The sequence below is a fragment of the Schistocerca nitens genome, chromosome 2 (assembly GCF_023898315.1).
Source record: "Schistocerca nitens isolate TAMUIC-IGC-003100 chromosome 2, iqSchNite1.1, whole genome shotgun sequence".
Lineage (NCBI taxonomy): Eukaryota > Metazoa > Arthropoda > Insecta > Orthoptera > Acrididae > Schistocerca > Schistocerca nitens.
The window spans coordinates 463,532,808-463,549,213 of NC_064615.1; the positions used below are offsets into that span (position 1 = coordinate 463,532,808).

The following is a 16,406-nucleotide window of genomic DNA, read 5'->3' on the forward strand; positions in this document are numbered from 1 at the left end:
TATTGGAGTCTTTGGTATATCTATTTTGTGCTCTATTTTAGCAGTATTTATTATTTCTTCAATATTGTCTTATTTCAGCTTTTACTGTACATATCATGTCATCACCTGATAGGTTTGTTTTGTACCCTTCATTATTGAAGCTCAGGTCATTCACATAGACAGTGGTTCCAGTACAGATCACTATGTAATTCCAATATACATGCTCAGTATTCTGTTTATTTCTCACCATGATATTGTAAATGTTAAGAAGATGGGATGTTATAAATGTTAAGAAGATGGGAGCCTATGTCTGACATCACAATGAGAACATTGGCACAGGGGTAGGTATTTTCCACTTCCTCAAACAATTATTTATCAAACAAGTACAGAATATTTACCTAAACCTAATCAACATCTACATTTACATACATATTCTGCAAACAACTGTGAAGTGCATGACACAGGGAACTTTGTTTTGTATCAGTTATCAGAGACTCTTTCCATTCCATTCATATATGGAGCATAGGACGAATAGTTGCTTAAATGCCTCTGTGCATGATGTAAATAATCTACTCTTCTCTTTCTACATTTGCTTTGTTACCCATAATTTCAGTTGCTGTCTCATCTCATAACTTCAGTGTCGCTAACAGTTGTTACAAATGACCAAAATTTCTTTGGGTTTTGTGAGAGATTTTTCAATTATACCCTCTGTGATATCAATTAAGACTTCACACAATGCCCTTTGACAGCCAAAGGGAGTTTATTCAGCATCTCTTTATCTGTAGTTGTATGCTTTGTTTCATGCTTGTTATTCAGTAGTTGTTATTTCTTTATAGAGACTGTATTCCTTGGAGGATTCCTTCAACAGTGAACTATCCTATTCTCCTAAACTTCAGGCACAGTATCTCTATGAGCTGCTGCCCAGAGCTAAATGTTTCAAGTTTCTTATTGGGATGTGACACTACCACCTATTTATTAAGTTTGCTGAAATGTAAATCTTTCTACTTCTTTTATTTGCCCTTTGTATTTTGGTAATCACTATTGCTACAGCAGCTTCATGGTCACTGATACATTTCATTGTGGACATCCTCAAGGGACTCAGGTCTGTTTGTTTCCATTACATTCAATATATCTCCAACATGAATGAACTTTCAAGCTATCTGTTCAAGACAGTTTTCAGATGTTTGTTTCACAGGATGGCTTATTAAATCCACCATTTACAAAACTGTAATTATCCTGATTGATTAATGGGATATTAAAGTCTCTTCTAATGATGACAGCATGAATGAGGATCTGACGTACTGGTAACTAGTGTTTTCTCTAAAGTTTCAAGTGTTTCTAGAGCTGAATCTGATAGTTGATAAAAATATCCAGTTGAAAGCTTATGCCGATGTGTGATACTGAGTCTTGTTTAAAGTCTCACATACAGCTTCAGTTTCAATCTCAGTAAATTTGAGTTTCTTATATACTGCAGTTTTCCTCCATTTGCCATTACCGTATTGTTTCAACATACGCCTACATTTTCCTCAAAGAATCTCACTACCATCAGTTTTGGATTTGGTGTACCTTCTATATCTGGTATTATGTGTGGTTCGCTGCTTTCTATATATTTTCAGAATAATGTCTCCAGTACAGATTCCCCAGTCAGATGTTCCTGGATTGCACTCTGTAACCCCCAGAATTCATAGTATGCAATATATTTCAGTATGTATTTGCTTTTGGATCCTCTCCTTATCCCCCCATCAATCACCTGACCCAAACCACTTAGAAACTCTGTAGGTGTACTTTACAATGTAATCGATTAAGAATTATTACTATAAAATATTAAGTGCAATACTTTGAGAAAAACTGTTTTTGTTTTAATTATTCTGTACCAGGCTAACATCTATACACACCATCACTGCTGGTTATTTTAAGGCTGACACTAAACCTTGAATTGTCTTCAACTCAAGGTCAAATATCACAATCAAGAACTGGAAATCATTATCCATTTTTAAACCCTAGATTGCAGGATAAAGTTGAAGCATTATGATATTTTGCTAATAACAGCATTACATAATTTATTACATTTAAAATTTCCAGCAAATTATGCAGCCTGTAAAAAAAGAAGATGCAGCCTAACCTGGCAATAATTTGTTGATGGAAATAGTAGAATAATTCACCACGGCGATCTTTATTCACAATCTTACGAGGTCCAGAAAATGGGTATATCAGATGAAAATACCAGTGATTTAGATTCAAGCCAATATCTTCACGGAAATATGAAACTCGGTGCTCAGGCTCAAGATCTGAAGCAGTGTAATCCTTTGGAATTTCTATTGGAACCTGGTTACACAAAAACAAAAAATTAGTACTAAAGATACATTTTGTTTGGGTTAGATGGCACATACAAACTTCTGACAGATTACACAACATGAAGTGTCTCAGGTAATTAATTAAAATATTTTGCTCTGCTATTTAAGTTGCTAACTTTTGTATATTGTGTGAGTGTAAAACTGTAATTTAATATGGGGTAAAAAGCAGAACTAACCACAAAAAAAATGGCTCTGAGCACTATGGGACTTAACTTCTAAGGTCATCAGTCCCCTAGAACTTAGAACTACTTGAACCTAACTAACCTAAGGACAGCACACACATCCATGCCCGAGGCAGGATTAGAACCTGCGACCATAGTGGTTGCACGGTTCCAGACAGTAGCGCCTAGAACAGCTCGGCCACCCCGGCCAGCCAAAACTAACCACACCTATGATGAATGAAGGAAGAAAGTTTCTTAATGTTTACAAATATATTACTGTAAGGAATAAAGGGTTTTAAGTACTGAAACTTCCTGGCAGATTAAAACTGTGTGACAGACTGAGACTTGGACCTGGGACCTTTGCTGACAGAAGTAAGGGTGCAAAGCCAGATCATGTCACACTTGGCTTCTCAGTTGGCAGAGCACCTGGCCACACAGAGCACTTGGCCACAAAAGACAAAGGTCCCATGTTAAAGTCTCAATCCAGCACACAGTTTTAATCTACAAGGAAGTTTCAAATCAGAACATGCTCTGCTGCAGAATGAAAATTCACTCTGGAGACAATCTTCTAAGCTTTGGCTAAGCAATTTCCCTGCAGTACACTTTCTTTTAGATGTTCTAGTGTTGTAAGATATGTGCAAAAATGTCTATTAAGTTTGGAAAGAATGAGAAGAGATATTGTAGGAAGAAAAGCTGTGAGGGCAGGATGAGAGTCCTGCCTGGATAGCTCAGTTGGTAGAACAACTGCTAGTGAAAGTACCAGGTTTGGGTTCCAGTCTGGTACACAGTTTTAGGGTACAAGGAAGAGTCTGATCAGTGTACATTCCACAGCAGAGTGAAAATTCATTCTGGTTTTCAATCAAATTTGTGTTTGCAACATATTGACCCACAGAATTTAAATTTTGTCACTCTGAATTGCAGCACAAGTTGAGCATTTTTACATTATAAATACTTTAGGTAGTTTAGTATAGCATATTTGCATCAGAAAAATGATACTGGAGATGCACATGGCAGTTTACAGAGCAACAAATATGGAATCAGCAAAAATCGAGTAAATAAACTATTTGTTCATACTAATATGAGCTAATTTGTTTATTTCAGTTTTAATAGAAAAAGAGAAGTAAAGAAATGGAGACTGTGTACGATACTATATGTCTATGAATTATTATGCAACTAGTCACACTGCTAACTTAATATAGTAATATATTTTTATCTGAAGAATTTCTTGTAAAAGGAGTTAAATTTAATTAAGGCTATATTTGTCTGTCAATGGAGGCTAATTCTTTTGATTTGTTTCTTGCCATTGAATGACTGTCCATATTTACCAACCAATGCCATTTTATGTTGAATGTATCTGTATTACAAAAATATCATCAACTGATTTTGTGGTAAATGATGAATATATTGTAATTTTGCACTTTCTATGCACATATTTATATGGTAGTCACTGATTATTGTAACTTGCTTGTGTTACACAAGTACTTAAATGTTGTTGTGAGTTGTATCACCCTGAAAAATCTTCATGTATAGGGACAGCAAATATTCAAAAATTTCCAAGTGCACTGATGATGCATTTCCAATTTACTGTACAATTGTAAGTTGAGTTGGAAGCATTTCAAAGTGACCATGAAATAACTGTAAACTAATACTGCAGAGGTCATACTGATACTATAACAGATCAACAAGAAGCAGCAGTAAATACTGGTACTGTTGTAGCAGTTCTCTATATTCTGTAATTACTAGATAACTAGTGCATATCAAACAAAAACCGAAAATTTTCTCTTGAGAAAAACAACATTAAAACCTTTACAACCAGTAAATACTAATAATAAATGTAAGTCATAATCTACTTGGCTGCCTCAGTACCATCTCTTGACTACTGTCAACTCGTGACAATCCACATATCACTGTAATACATTACCACATCAGGGGAGGGGGGGGGGGGGAGGGGGGTACAAAAAACACACACACACATACATATTTCTGAATGTGGGCCATGAAGTTACCACTGTGTGGTGACACTCTGCAGAACCTTGCTGTTATTTCCTTTCCCTGACAATACACATCTTTTTATGGATACCTGCTGCACCTGGAACCAAGAAAACATAGGATAAATTTGATGTCCAGTTTGGGAGAACTCTCCTACATGAAGTCCAGTCATTCATTGACCAAGGTGTCACATTATGTATCAACACTTGCATAATCAGTGACCGTGGTCTTGGTTGCTGTCCACGTGGTTGTGGTTGACTCACAGCTGAGGCATCTAGTGTGTAGGAGCACAGAGTTATGACTTCCATTGCTAATCTCTACAGGCACCATAATTGCATGATCAGCTGGCTGCTTGTACTCCACCTATTCATGCATATCTCATCAGTTTCAAAAACTTTTGTACTGTCAGGTGTTAATGCCTTTCCACCACACTGACTGTCTGTGGTTGCATGTGCTGTAGGCAGCACTGCCATTCTTCTCTTCTTGTGTCACATACACTGGCTTTAGTCTCTCTACAGATACTGCCGTGGCCTTGTTTTGCTGCTCTATGAAAAAATTATGAGTATTATGCCCCAAGACCCGGTAAGGTCCAACATACGGTGGACAAAATGGTGGTTTGAATGCATTTGCTTGTAACCATACATAGGAACACTGATGAAGGTCCTTACGAATAAATACAGATGTTGTACCGTTATGAAGAGACACTTGTGGACGAAGCTTTTGCATTGAATGTGGCAATATATGTGAGAAGTCCTGTAACATACAAGCTGAAGGTATTATTATATTTTGTAGATCTACTAAGTTGGCAGGAATATGAATCTGCTGGCCAAAAACCAACTGACTTGGAGCTAGGTCAATATCTGTTTCTGCAGCAGTTCATAACCCAAGTAGCACTACCGGCATTGCTTTGGTCCATGTCTCTTAGCAGCACATCAGTGCAGCTTTAAGAGTCCTCTGTAGTTTTTCTACTATGCCATTACTGGCAGGATGGTAGCCTACAGTCTGCAGATGGGAGAATCCACATAATCTCATAAGCTCTGAGAAAAGATCACTCTCAAACTGACATGTGCAGTCAGTAACCACTGTGGACAGGACTCCAAATTGATGATCCATACATTTAAAAAGTTTCTAGTCATGTCTCAGCCAAGATGACCATAGTTGATATAGCTTCTGGCCATCTTGTAGAGTGATTGATCATTGTCAGTATGTACCTATATCCTTCTGAAGACGGTAAAGGTCACATCATGAGCACATGTATATTGGTAAATCTTATTGCTGACATAATGATGTCACCAATATGTGCAAAAACATGCTGTCCAACTTTACATTGTTGATACTGTAATTAATATTTTACCAGTTGTTGACACTTCTCTGTAATTGGCCAAGTGAAGTGCTGCATAAAAGTGCAGGCTGAGGCAAAAAATTCCTGGATGTGAAAAGTCATGAAACGTGAAATATGGTCCTGTAATATTGCAGAGAAATGTAGCAGAATTTCTTTCAGTTCATAACCTGAATCTCTGTCTTCCTTTAATCCTTGCAGCTCCTTGTCCACTTTTTGTGCCAAAGCAGTAGCTAACTATGAAATATCCTGTATTGCCATATAAGCTTATGATAGGCAGTCTCCCACTATGTTATTATGACCACTAACATGTTGTATGTCCACTGTAAATTGTCCTATGCGTTCCAAACGTCATAGACACAGGGGGCTCACTTGGATGATCCTCTTAAAGGAATTGACAAATGTATGGTAGTCTATATAAATAACAAAGGCTCTAGCCTCTACCTCTGTAAACTAATATTTTACTGCTTCATACATCGCTAGTAGCTCCCTGTTGGCTGATCATAAAGTCTAAGCTGGAATAAACTTCCTTGAAAAGAAAACCAGCAGCTGCCACTCACCTGCAACCTGTTGCTCCATTGACGCATCAATGGCATGCTGGCCTTTGTCAGCTGTTAGGGTCATCCTGCAGTATAACTAGGATGACATGACAGAGTAATCAGTGCTGAAGAATCCTTAAACTTGGACAAAGCTCCTGTCATCTGCTGTGACCATGGCACTGGATGTTTACCATTAGTATACTTGTCTGCCTGCACTGCATTAATGGGTTCGTGAATCTCTTTGACATTTGGTAAATGACATTGGAAAAAGCTATCATTCCCAAAAACTATGTCACTCTTGACACTTTTCTGTATGGTCCATATTTTATAATGCCTGTACAAGATCTGGAATGGCATTGGAAAAAGTTATCATTCCCAAAAACTATGTCACTCTTGACACTTTTCTGTATGGTCCATATTTTATAATGCCTGTACAAGATCTGGAAGAGACCTTATACTTTCTGCTGTTATTTTGTACCCCAGAAGTTCGTAGTGACAGCACCCAGGGGCTGTCCAAATGATGTACAATGCCGCATCCTGCCATCTGTCAAAGTGTTGTTTGGCTGCTGCATACTTTCAAGGTGCTAGGTGGTGGGCCCACTCATAGACCATTATTCATTGAAATGTGTCCTCATCCTTGCCTGTGGTTGTTGTTGTTGTTTGTAACTCCTTCAAACTGGTAGCAGGAACCTTGAGTGGAAAAACTGCTAGTGATTAGTTGTTGATTACATGAAACATTCCAGGAAACCTAACCCCAAGATGAGGTGAGTGAGTGCAGCCAAAATGCAATTCCATCCTTCCTGAGTTTCAGGACTAAGTCTCACTGATGCTCAAGTTGTTCTGAACATCTGTATCATCATCTTGCTTGCAGCCTTCAGTGTACACAACTGCTTGAGTTGCATCATTGCTACACGATCTTCTCTTTAATATTACTGTCTTGTTTGTTAATATGCATGGCTTCCACTTTTTGACATCCTGTGCTGTCCTCATGGGATCTTTCGTCTGATGCTCCTTAAATGTAACACACTTCTTTTGGGCTTGTGTTGCTGCTGAAAACTGGAAATCTGTGTCAGCTTTTTCCATCAATTCTGACAGCGTCAGATCATTGTGAGCCACTAGTGATAGTCTTATATTTGTTCAAAGACAGCTAACCAAAAAGGTATGTAATGTTACATCCAAAAATAAGCTATGTCCTACTAAGTCGTATAAATTCATCAGTAATTCTGACACAGTACGAACTCCGATTGGTTCGTCAGACAAAGCATGCTGCATGCATTGCTCCTTGAGTATTGCCAAGCATTTATTGACTATGTGTTTGAAAGTTTGATTAGACTGCTCAAGAAATGGCTCTGTGATGAGATCTTGCACTATTTTCACTAGCTCTTGATCCATATCAACAAAAATATAGCTTAACTTGCCACTGTCTCTGCTCACATTATGTTGCTGGAAAATGTTCTCAGCTTTTATAAACCATTCTTACCATAGCCTAGACCAAAATTTCAACAAACATAATGTTGTAGTCATACTTTTTGTTGATGTTGTAAAGATGTTCATCTGTGAAGCAGATGACAGTACCTCATACCTTCATGTGGTTCTGACTTCATTATAAGAAAATTATGTTTTTGGTGACTTGAAGTGTATTCTTCTTTTTCTTAGTAAGGGGTCACCAACATAACATTTCTCTATATTCCATAACAACTAGATTGTTAGTTTGTATTGAACAAAAACTGTACATTTATTTTCTCTTGAAGAAACAACATAAAAACCTTGGCATCCAGTAAATACAAAGAATAAATGCAGATGATGAACTTCTTGGCTGTCTCAATAGCATCTCTGGACTACTGTCACCACACTGTCATTATTGTCCTTTCGGCTCAATCTTTTAGGAAAAATGGTCTGCGACTGCTGTGTTTGGATGCGTGCTGAGTTGGCATCCCTTCGCTCCCAGTTTCAGGCAGTGTTGGCTTCGGTCACACAGCTTGAGGCTGTTGCCAAAGGGCATCACTGTGGGGGTACAGATGGGGGTTTGTTGGGGACAGCCAGCTCGTCCCGCGCATCCCCCGATCGGACTATGGCTGTGGCTGCCCAGGATACTGCCCACACTGAGGCTGACCCCTCACCCGTGGTAGAGTGGGAGGTCGTCTCGAGGTGTGGCACGGGGCGAAAGACATTCCGGAGGACTGAACGGAAGGCCTCTCCAGTTTGTCTGACGAACCGGTTTCAGGCTCTGCCTCCAGCTGATACTGATCTTTGGCCGGACATGGCTGCTTGTCCTGTTCCAGAGGTTGCCCCTCAGTCTGCAAGATCTGGGCGGTCACAGAGGGTGGGCTTACTGCACCGACTTGACAGAAAAGCCTAGGAAGTTCTGGTCTTACGTTAAATCAGTAAGTGGATCGAAACAGCATATCCAGACACTCTGGGATGATAATGGCATTGAAACAGGATGATACATGTAAAGCTGAAATACTAAACACCTTTTTCCAAAGCTGTTTCACAGAGGAAGACCGCACTGCAGTTCTTTCTCTAAATCCTCGCACAAACGAAAAAATTGCTGACATCGAAACAAGTGTCCAAGGAATAGAAAAGCAACTGAAATCACTCAACAGAGGAAAGTCCACTGGACCTGATGGGATACCAACTCAATTCTACACAGAGTAAGCGAAAGAACTTGCCCCCCTTCTAACAGCCATGTACCGCAAGTCTCTAGAGGAATGGAAGGTTCCAAATGATTGGAAAAGAGCACAGGTAGTTCCAGGTTTCAAGAAGGGTTGTCGAGCAGATGCGCAAAACTATAGGCCTATATCTCTGACATCGATCTGTTGTAGAATTTTAGAACATGTTTTTTGCTCACATATCATGTCATTTCTGGATATCCAGAATCTACTCTGTAAGAATCAACACGGATTCCGGAAACAGCGATTGTGTGAGACCCAACTCACTTTATTTGTTCATGAGACCCAGAAAATATTAGATACAGGCTCCCAGGTAGATGCCATTTTCCTTGACTTCTGGAAGGCGTTCGATACAGTTCCGCACTGTCGCCTGGTAAACAAAGTAAGAGCCTATGGACTATCAGACCAACTGTGTGGCTGGGTTGAAGAGTTTTTAGCAAACAGAACACAGCATGTTGTTCTCAATCGAGAGACGTCTACAGACGTTAAAGTAACCTCTGGCGTGCCACAGGGGAGTGTTATGGGACCATTGCTTTTCACAATACATATAAATGACCTAGTAGATAGGGTTGGAAGTTCCATGCAGCTTTTCGCGGATGATGCTGTAGTATACAGAGAAGTTGCAGCGTTAGAAAATTGCAGGGAAATGCAGAAAGATCTGCAGCGGATAGGCACTTGGTGCAGGGATTGGCGACTGACCCTTAACGTAGACAAATGTAATGTATTGTGAATACATAGAAAGAAGGATTCTTTATTGTATGATTATATGATAGCAGAACAAACACTGGTAGCAGTTACTGATGTAAAATATCTGGGAGTATGCATACAGAATGATTTGAAGTGGAATAATCATATAAAATTAATTGTTGGTAAGACAGATGCCAGGTTGAGATTCATTGGGAGAGTCCTTAGAAAATGTAGTCCATCAACAAAGGAGGTGGCTTACAAAACACTCGTTCAACCTATACTTGAGTATTGCTCATCAGTGTGGGATCCGTACCAGGGGGTTGACAGAGGAGATAGAGAAGATCCAAAGAAGGGCGGCGCGTTTCATCACAGCGTTGTTTGGTAAGCGTGATAGCATTACAGAGATGTTAAGTCAAAGTTAGATTAAGTAGTGTGTAGGCTTAGAGACCAATGACCTCAGCAGTTTGGTACCATGAGACCTTAACAAAAATTCCCAAATTTCCATGGTTCTGTAAGCAACCGCAAACATTTTTCCATGAATGCACTGACAGTCTTGTCTCATAATGGGATGAGTGTATTAACAGATATGGCGATTACTTTTGAAATAATGTGTAGTTTACTTTTTTCCATCTGTCTTTGCAAGAGAGGTGCTCTGCATCGCGGTGTAGCTTGCTGTCCAGGTTTCAAGAGGGTGTATTTTTGGATGAGGTATCAAATATATTGCTTCCCCTCTTTACACCTCCCGAGAAGATCATGAATGTAAAATCAGAGAGATTTGAGTGCGCACAAAGGCTTTCTGGCAGTCATTTTCCCCGTGAACAATATGCAACTGGAACACAAAAGGGAGGTAATGACCATGCCCTTCACCACACGCCGTTGGGTGGCTTGCAGAGTATAAATGTAGATGTAGATGTAGACTACATCTCTTGAAATGATGGACCCTAGCACAGTTTGTATTCCAATCAAATGTCAGGTGGCCTCTGTTGCATGACAGGCTGAAAATGGTACAGTTATACAGAACTGGAGATACTAGAACATCTCTTGTATACTTAACATGATTGTCTATGGCTAATATTTGTTTTAAAAAAGTTATAGAATTAAAAATTATAGAATCAAATAAAACTTAATAATTGCATCAAATCATCAGCATCAGTTCTGACATAGGGCTTTCTCATGACAATCTCTCTTATCACAATATTCTCAGCACCACATGGTGCCTGCCAGTTGCTTAGAAACATACAACAACAACACAAAATTATGATCATTTTCAGGTTTACCACTTTCATATTTCATATATAATAGATACTTCAAGAAAATGGTTCCCATATGATCAGAATCATACTCTAAACCCATTAAAAAGTGCATGTCAGAGGGTATCTTCATATTGTACCATATATTTATGCTGTGAGGGAGTATGACAGTAGATATGCAATATCTTGTGTTCCTCATTTTAGAATATTACTTAAATGTGAAGCACCAATACCATATAGGACTACAGTGTATATTGAATATATACGCAGAAGGGGTCACAGGATTATTTTCTTGATGGGAGAATGTCACAGCAATGCTGAAAAACCTAAAGTGGTATCCACTGAAGATAGGTGTTCACTATCCTACAAAAGCCTACCTACAAATTTCCAAGAACCAGGGTGAAGAATCTAGAGATATTCTTCAGCCCCTTGCACACCACTTAAGAAGGATCTGTGAAGACATGGTCAGACTAATTAAACATTCACAAAGGTGTTTAAGCAGTCATTCTGCTTGTTCTCCGCATGCTACTGGAATGGGAAGAAATTCTAACATGTTTAGCAATACTAAGTGCCTTCTGTCATGCACTTTACAGCATTTTACAGAATTGGATGTAGATGGGATGGACCAGGATATTGCATAGCCCATTCCTATAATATGCCTGATCTCCACCATGAATCTCACAGGTCCTTGTGTATAATGATGGTGGAATTTCTGTGCCTTGTACCTACACACCTCATTGTATTGTAGTCCAATCATATGTCCACATGTGGTCTCACGTATGAAAGCATTCATGTCACACAGCCAATCTCTAACACTCTCTCTCTTTCTTTCTCATCCTCTCATGCTTCATGCACTCAGTTTTGTGATGATTAAACCTCAGTTTGTCATTGAAATCCACCAGTCTTCCATCTCCTTTATTCATATAACTTACCTCCTCCTTCTTGCCCCACACATCCTAACTATCATTTGCCACAATCCTTCCCTCTACCCTAACATCTATACACCCAAGCTACCACATCATAAAGAGCCAATGTCAAAGGAGCTGGAGGAGTATATGTTCGTGTGTGTGTGTGTGTGTTTCTCTCTCTCTCTCTCTCTCTCTCTCTCTCTCTCTGTGTGTGTGTGTGTGTGTGTGTGTGTGTGTGTGTGTGTGTGTGTGAGAGAGAGATAGAGATGTGGGGAGGGGGAGGGAGGGGGGGGATGTACTCCAACTTTCTGAGCAATCATGTGTCTATTTCTCATGCCTGAAATCCAAAAGGGAAATTTAAACTGTACTGCAAAGGAGAGATAAGATAAGAAAACTGTTTTACATACCCTAGAACCATCAGGCACAGCATTCGCCTCTTGTCTCGCTCTAGGAAAAATTCCTCCAGCTACATACTTGTCAGGAAAAACCTCCACAATCGTTGGTAGTGTAATGTTTCTGGTATCTTGTCTGTGTAACATTGCCACTGACAAAGCATAAATGTAAAGGTATGGATTGATCTTTTCTCTGCAGAACACTGAAGCTGAAAGGAAGTCCTCACTCCCATTCATTCCTAAAACAATAAACATCATAAGGCTTTCTTAGAATACCAATTATGTCTCAACGATGTACCACCAGTTTTTTCTTATTCAGCATTTGCTTTCAGCTTGTACATTTCAACAACCACATGTTGCTTGAATACGCTTATAACAGTCACTGCGAAGTATGTTATACACAGTGCCTGCTTATTTATCATACAATAGGGTGTTCCTACTCATATAACTGAAACAGTATAAACATGTTTCTTTAGTGAAGAAACACTGGCATAAATAAGTTATTATACATTTTGAGAATGGGAGTAAATTTTTAAAGCAACATAAAATTTTTTATTCTTGAAATAAAAACAGAAAGAATTACAGAAAGTTGCACCAGTTCATTTTTTTATCGACATTCATGATGTCCATAACATAATGGGCATTGAATTATTTTAATTTTAAATCTATTTAGAACTGATGTTCATCATTAACAGCAATATGAGGTATGACCCCCATGAATATGTATACACTCTCATACTCACACTTGTATGAAAGCAAACAGATTTCAGATGTCATCTTTGGTGATTTATTCCCTACCTGAAATACATGTTGTGTCAGTTCATCAAGACTTTTTTCCACACTGAAGGAAGTAGGAGCATCATACTGATAGATCACACAAGAGAGTTTTTTATAGTGCAAGGGCTGAAAAATGAGCAGAATAAGATGTACTCAGGAAAACAGTGTGGCAAAACAAGTGGGCATGGATCCTTTCAGAAGGACTACATCAGAAGATCATAGGGTTGTTCAAGTGGCTCTGACGAATGGATGAATGACAACAGCTGAAGTCTGGACATACATAACAGACTAAGTGTTACTTCAAACTATTGTGGAAAAATAAAAGATAATGGAAGCTAGGTAAGACGCTGAGCTGTTACAACAGAGTACAGAGCCATAGTCAACTGAGACACTGAGTGGTACTTTGTGGTATTCATTAATGGGCCTCATTCCTGTTTGCAGTAATTAAAATTGATACTCTTGCAGCCATACAGTTAATGGCAAAGGAAACAGCCAGTGATTGTTGATACTCAAGTCTCTCCTTCTCCTGGATTCATGGTGCGACAAACTCTTCGATATGCTAAGAACTGATTTGATGATTGTTGAAGAGTGGTTGATTGCTTGTCAGTAGCAGCGAAAATGGTAAGCCCCATTGCCACACACTTCATGACCAGGGCATCAAATGGCCCTCATTGCAATTGATACCACAAATGCTTTGACAAGTGTAAAGATTCTTAACTAGCCTGCCTGGTCACCTAATTTGTCACCCATGGAGCAGCTATGATATGAAGATGTATACCTTCATACCATCCTCCAAGTAACAGTTTAAGGAACTAACATAGCATGTATTCCAGCCAGGCAATAAATTCCTCAGGATAACATTTGGCAGGTGTTTGCTTCCATTCCAGAGTAGTGCAGTATGACTCTTACCACCACGGTGGTGATAAGCTGCATTTGCTCATCCTCTTGGCCTGTTGTGTTGTGATCACCAACAGAAAACATCCAGGCAATTTTACATACAGCCAGTATACGCCATGCAAACACAGCATTCTTCACCTACAGGAATGCTTTTTTTCTGTATTGAAAATAAGATTACATAAGGATAAAACCAACATATGCCATATTCATGGATATAGTATAGTATAAGTTTGGTAGGGTTTAGTCAAGCTGTTCATAATGTAGCACTTTCAGTTCCACTTAGTGTAGGTTTTTATTTCATTTGAGATTGCATTATGTACATTAGCATCATATAAGGAATAGAGGCTAGACTGCTGAACACACATTACATTTAAATCACTGTAAGACAAATTACACTTACGTATTTATTTATTCCCTCACCCATAGAAAAATTTCTTTTCTGAATTTCGCAATTTTACATACACTTATGCATTATTGATAAATAAATAATGGAAAATCCAGGATATAATAATGACAATATTATGAAAAGTAACAATATTATGAAAAAGAAAATTGCTACTCACAATATAGAGGAGATGCTGAGTCACAGATAGGCGCAACAAAAAGGCTGTCACAATAGGCACACACACACATATCCATCCACACATATACAGACACAAGCAGACATATTCAAAGACAAAGAGTTTGGGCCCAAACTCTGCCCAAACTCTTTGTCTTTGAATATGTCTGCTTGTGGTTCAAATGGCTCTGAGCACTATGGGACTTAACATCTGTGGTCATCAGTCCCCTGGAACTTAGAACTACTTAAACCTAACTAACCTAAGGACATCACACACATCCATGCCCAAGGCAAGATTCGAACCTGCGACCGTAGCGGTCACGCGGTTCCAGACTGAAGCGCCTAGAACTGCACGGCCACACCGGCCGGCTGTCTGCTTGTGTCTGTATATGTGTGGATGGATATGTGTGTGTGTGCGAGTGTATACCCGTCCTTTTTTCCCCCTAAGGTAAGTCTTTCCGCTCCCGGGATTGGAATGACTCCTTACCCTCTCCCTTAAAACCCACATCCTTTCGTCTTTCCCTCTCCTTCCCTCTTTCCTGACGAGGCAACCGTTGGTTGCGAAAGCTAGAATTTTGTGTGTATGTTTGTGTTTGTTTGTGTGTCTATCGACGTGCCCGCGCTTTCGTATATAAAAACAAAGATGCTGTGACTTACCAAACGAAGCGCTGGCAGGTCGATAGACACACAAACTAACACAAACAAATACACAAAATTCAAGCTTTCACAACAAACTGTTGCCTCATCAGGAAAGAGGGAAGGAGAGGGAAAGACGAAAGGATGTGGGTTTTAAGGGAGAGGGTAAGGAGTCATTCCAATCCCAGGAGCGGAAAGACTTACCTTAGGGGGAAAAAAGGACAGGTATACACTCGCACACACACACATATCCATCCACACATATACAGACACAAGCAGACATATTTAAAGACAAAGAGTTTGGGCAGAGATGTCAGTCGAGGCGGAAGTGCAGAGGCAAAGATGTTGTTGAATGACAGGTGAGGTATGAGTGGCAAGACATACTTCATATCCCTGTAATAGACCTAGATGCAAGGTATGTCCCATACATCCTCCCACTGCTCAAGTCCAGTCACAAACATCAACTGTTGTATCAAAGGCAGGGCTACCTGTGAAACCAGTCATGTAATATATAAGCTAAGCTGCAACCAATGTGCTACACCCAATAAGCTGTCTGTCCGCATGAATGGCCACCAACAAACTGTGGCTAAGAAACAAGTGGACCACTCTGTTGCTGGGCACGCTGCCAAACAAGACATACTTCATTTCAATAACTGATTCACTGTGTGTGCCATATGGATCTTTCCCATCAACACCACCTTTTCTGAACCGAGCAGATGGGAACTCTCCCTGCAATATATCCTACATTCCCACAACCCTCCTGGCCTCAACCTCTGTTACTCATTTTTCTCACGCATCCCCTTCACTGTTCTCATTCCAGGACTGCATAGCCCTCATACCACTAATGCACCCTGCCTGGAACAGTTCCGTCCTCCATCACAGCGGGACCCACCTCCTCTTCCTCAAAATCACCCTCTCCAAACCTTCCAGGAATTTCTGACTTCCAGCCTTGCCTCTCAATCCTTCTTAAAAAAACCTTAATCCTACTCCCAACATCACCACTGCTGAAGCCCAGGCTATCCGTGATCTGAAGGCTGACCAATCCATCGTCATTCTTCCGGCGGACAAGGGTTCCACAACTGTAGTACTTGATCGTCGGGAGTATGTGGCCGAGGGACTGCGTCAGCTTTCAGACAACACCACATACAAAGTTTGCCTAGGTAATCCCATTCCTGATGTCCAGGCGGAGCTTCAAGGAATCCTCAGAACCTTAGGCCCCCTACAAAACCTTTCACCTGACTCCATCAACCTCCTGACCCCACCGACA

The 16,406-nt window shown here is 39.8% G+C and overlaps 1 protein-coding gene across 1 annotated transcript in view; it reads right to left on the reverse strand.

Annotated features, from left to right (window-relative positions):
- Nucleotides 1-16,406, reverse strand: part of LOC126236353 (phenoloxidase 2-like) — a 173,536-nt gene that overhangs the window by 121,995 nt on the left and 35,135 nt on the right. The window contains exons 3-4 of the mRNA XM_049945583.1: nt 12,286-12,509; nt 2,102-2,304 (exon numbers count right to left, since the gene is read on the reverse strand). Coding sequence (XP_049801540.1) covers nt 2,102-2,304; nt 12,286-12,509 — 427 coding nt within the window. The remainder of the gene's footprint in view (nt 1-2,101; nt 2,305-12,285; nt 12,510-16,406) is intronic.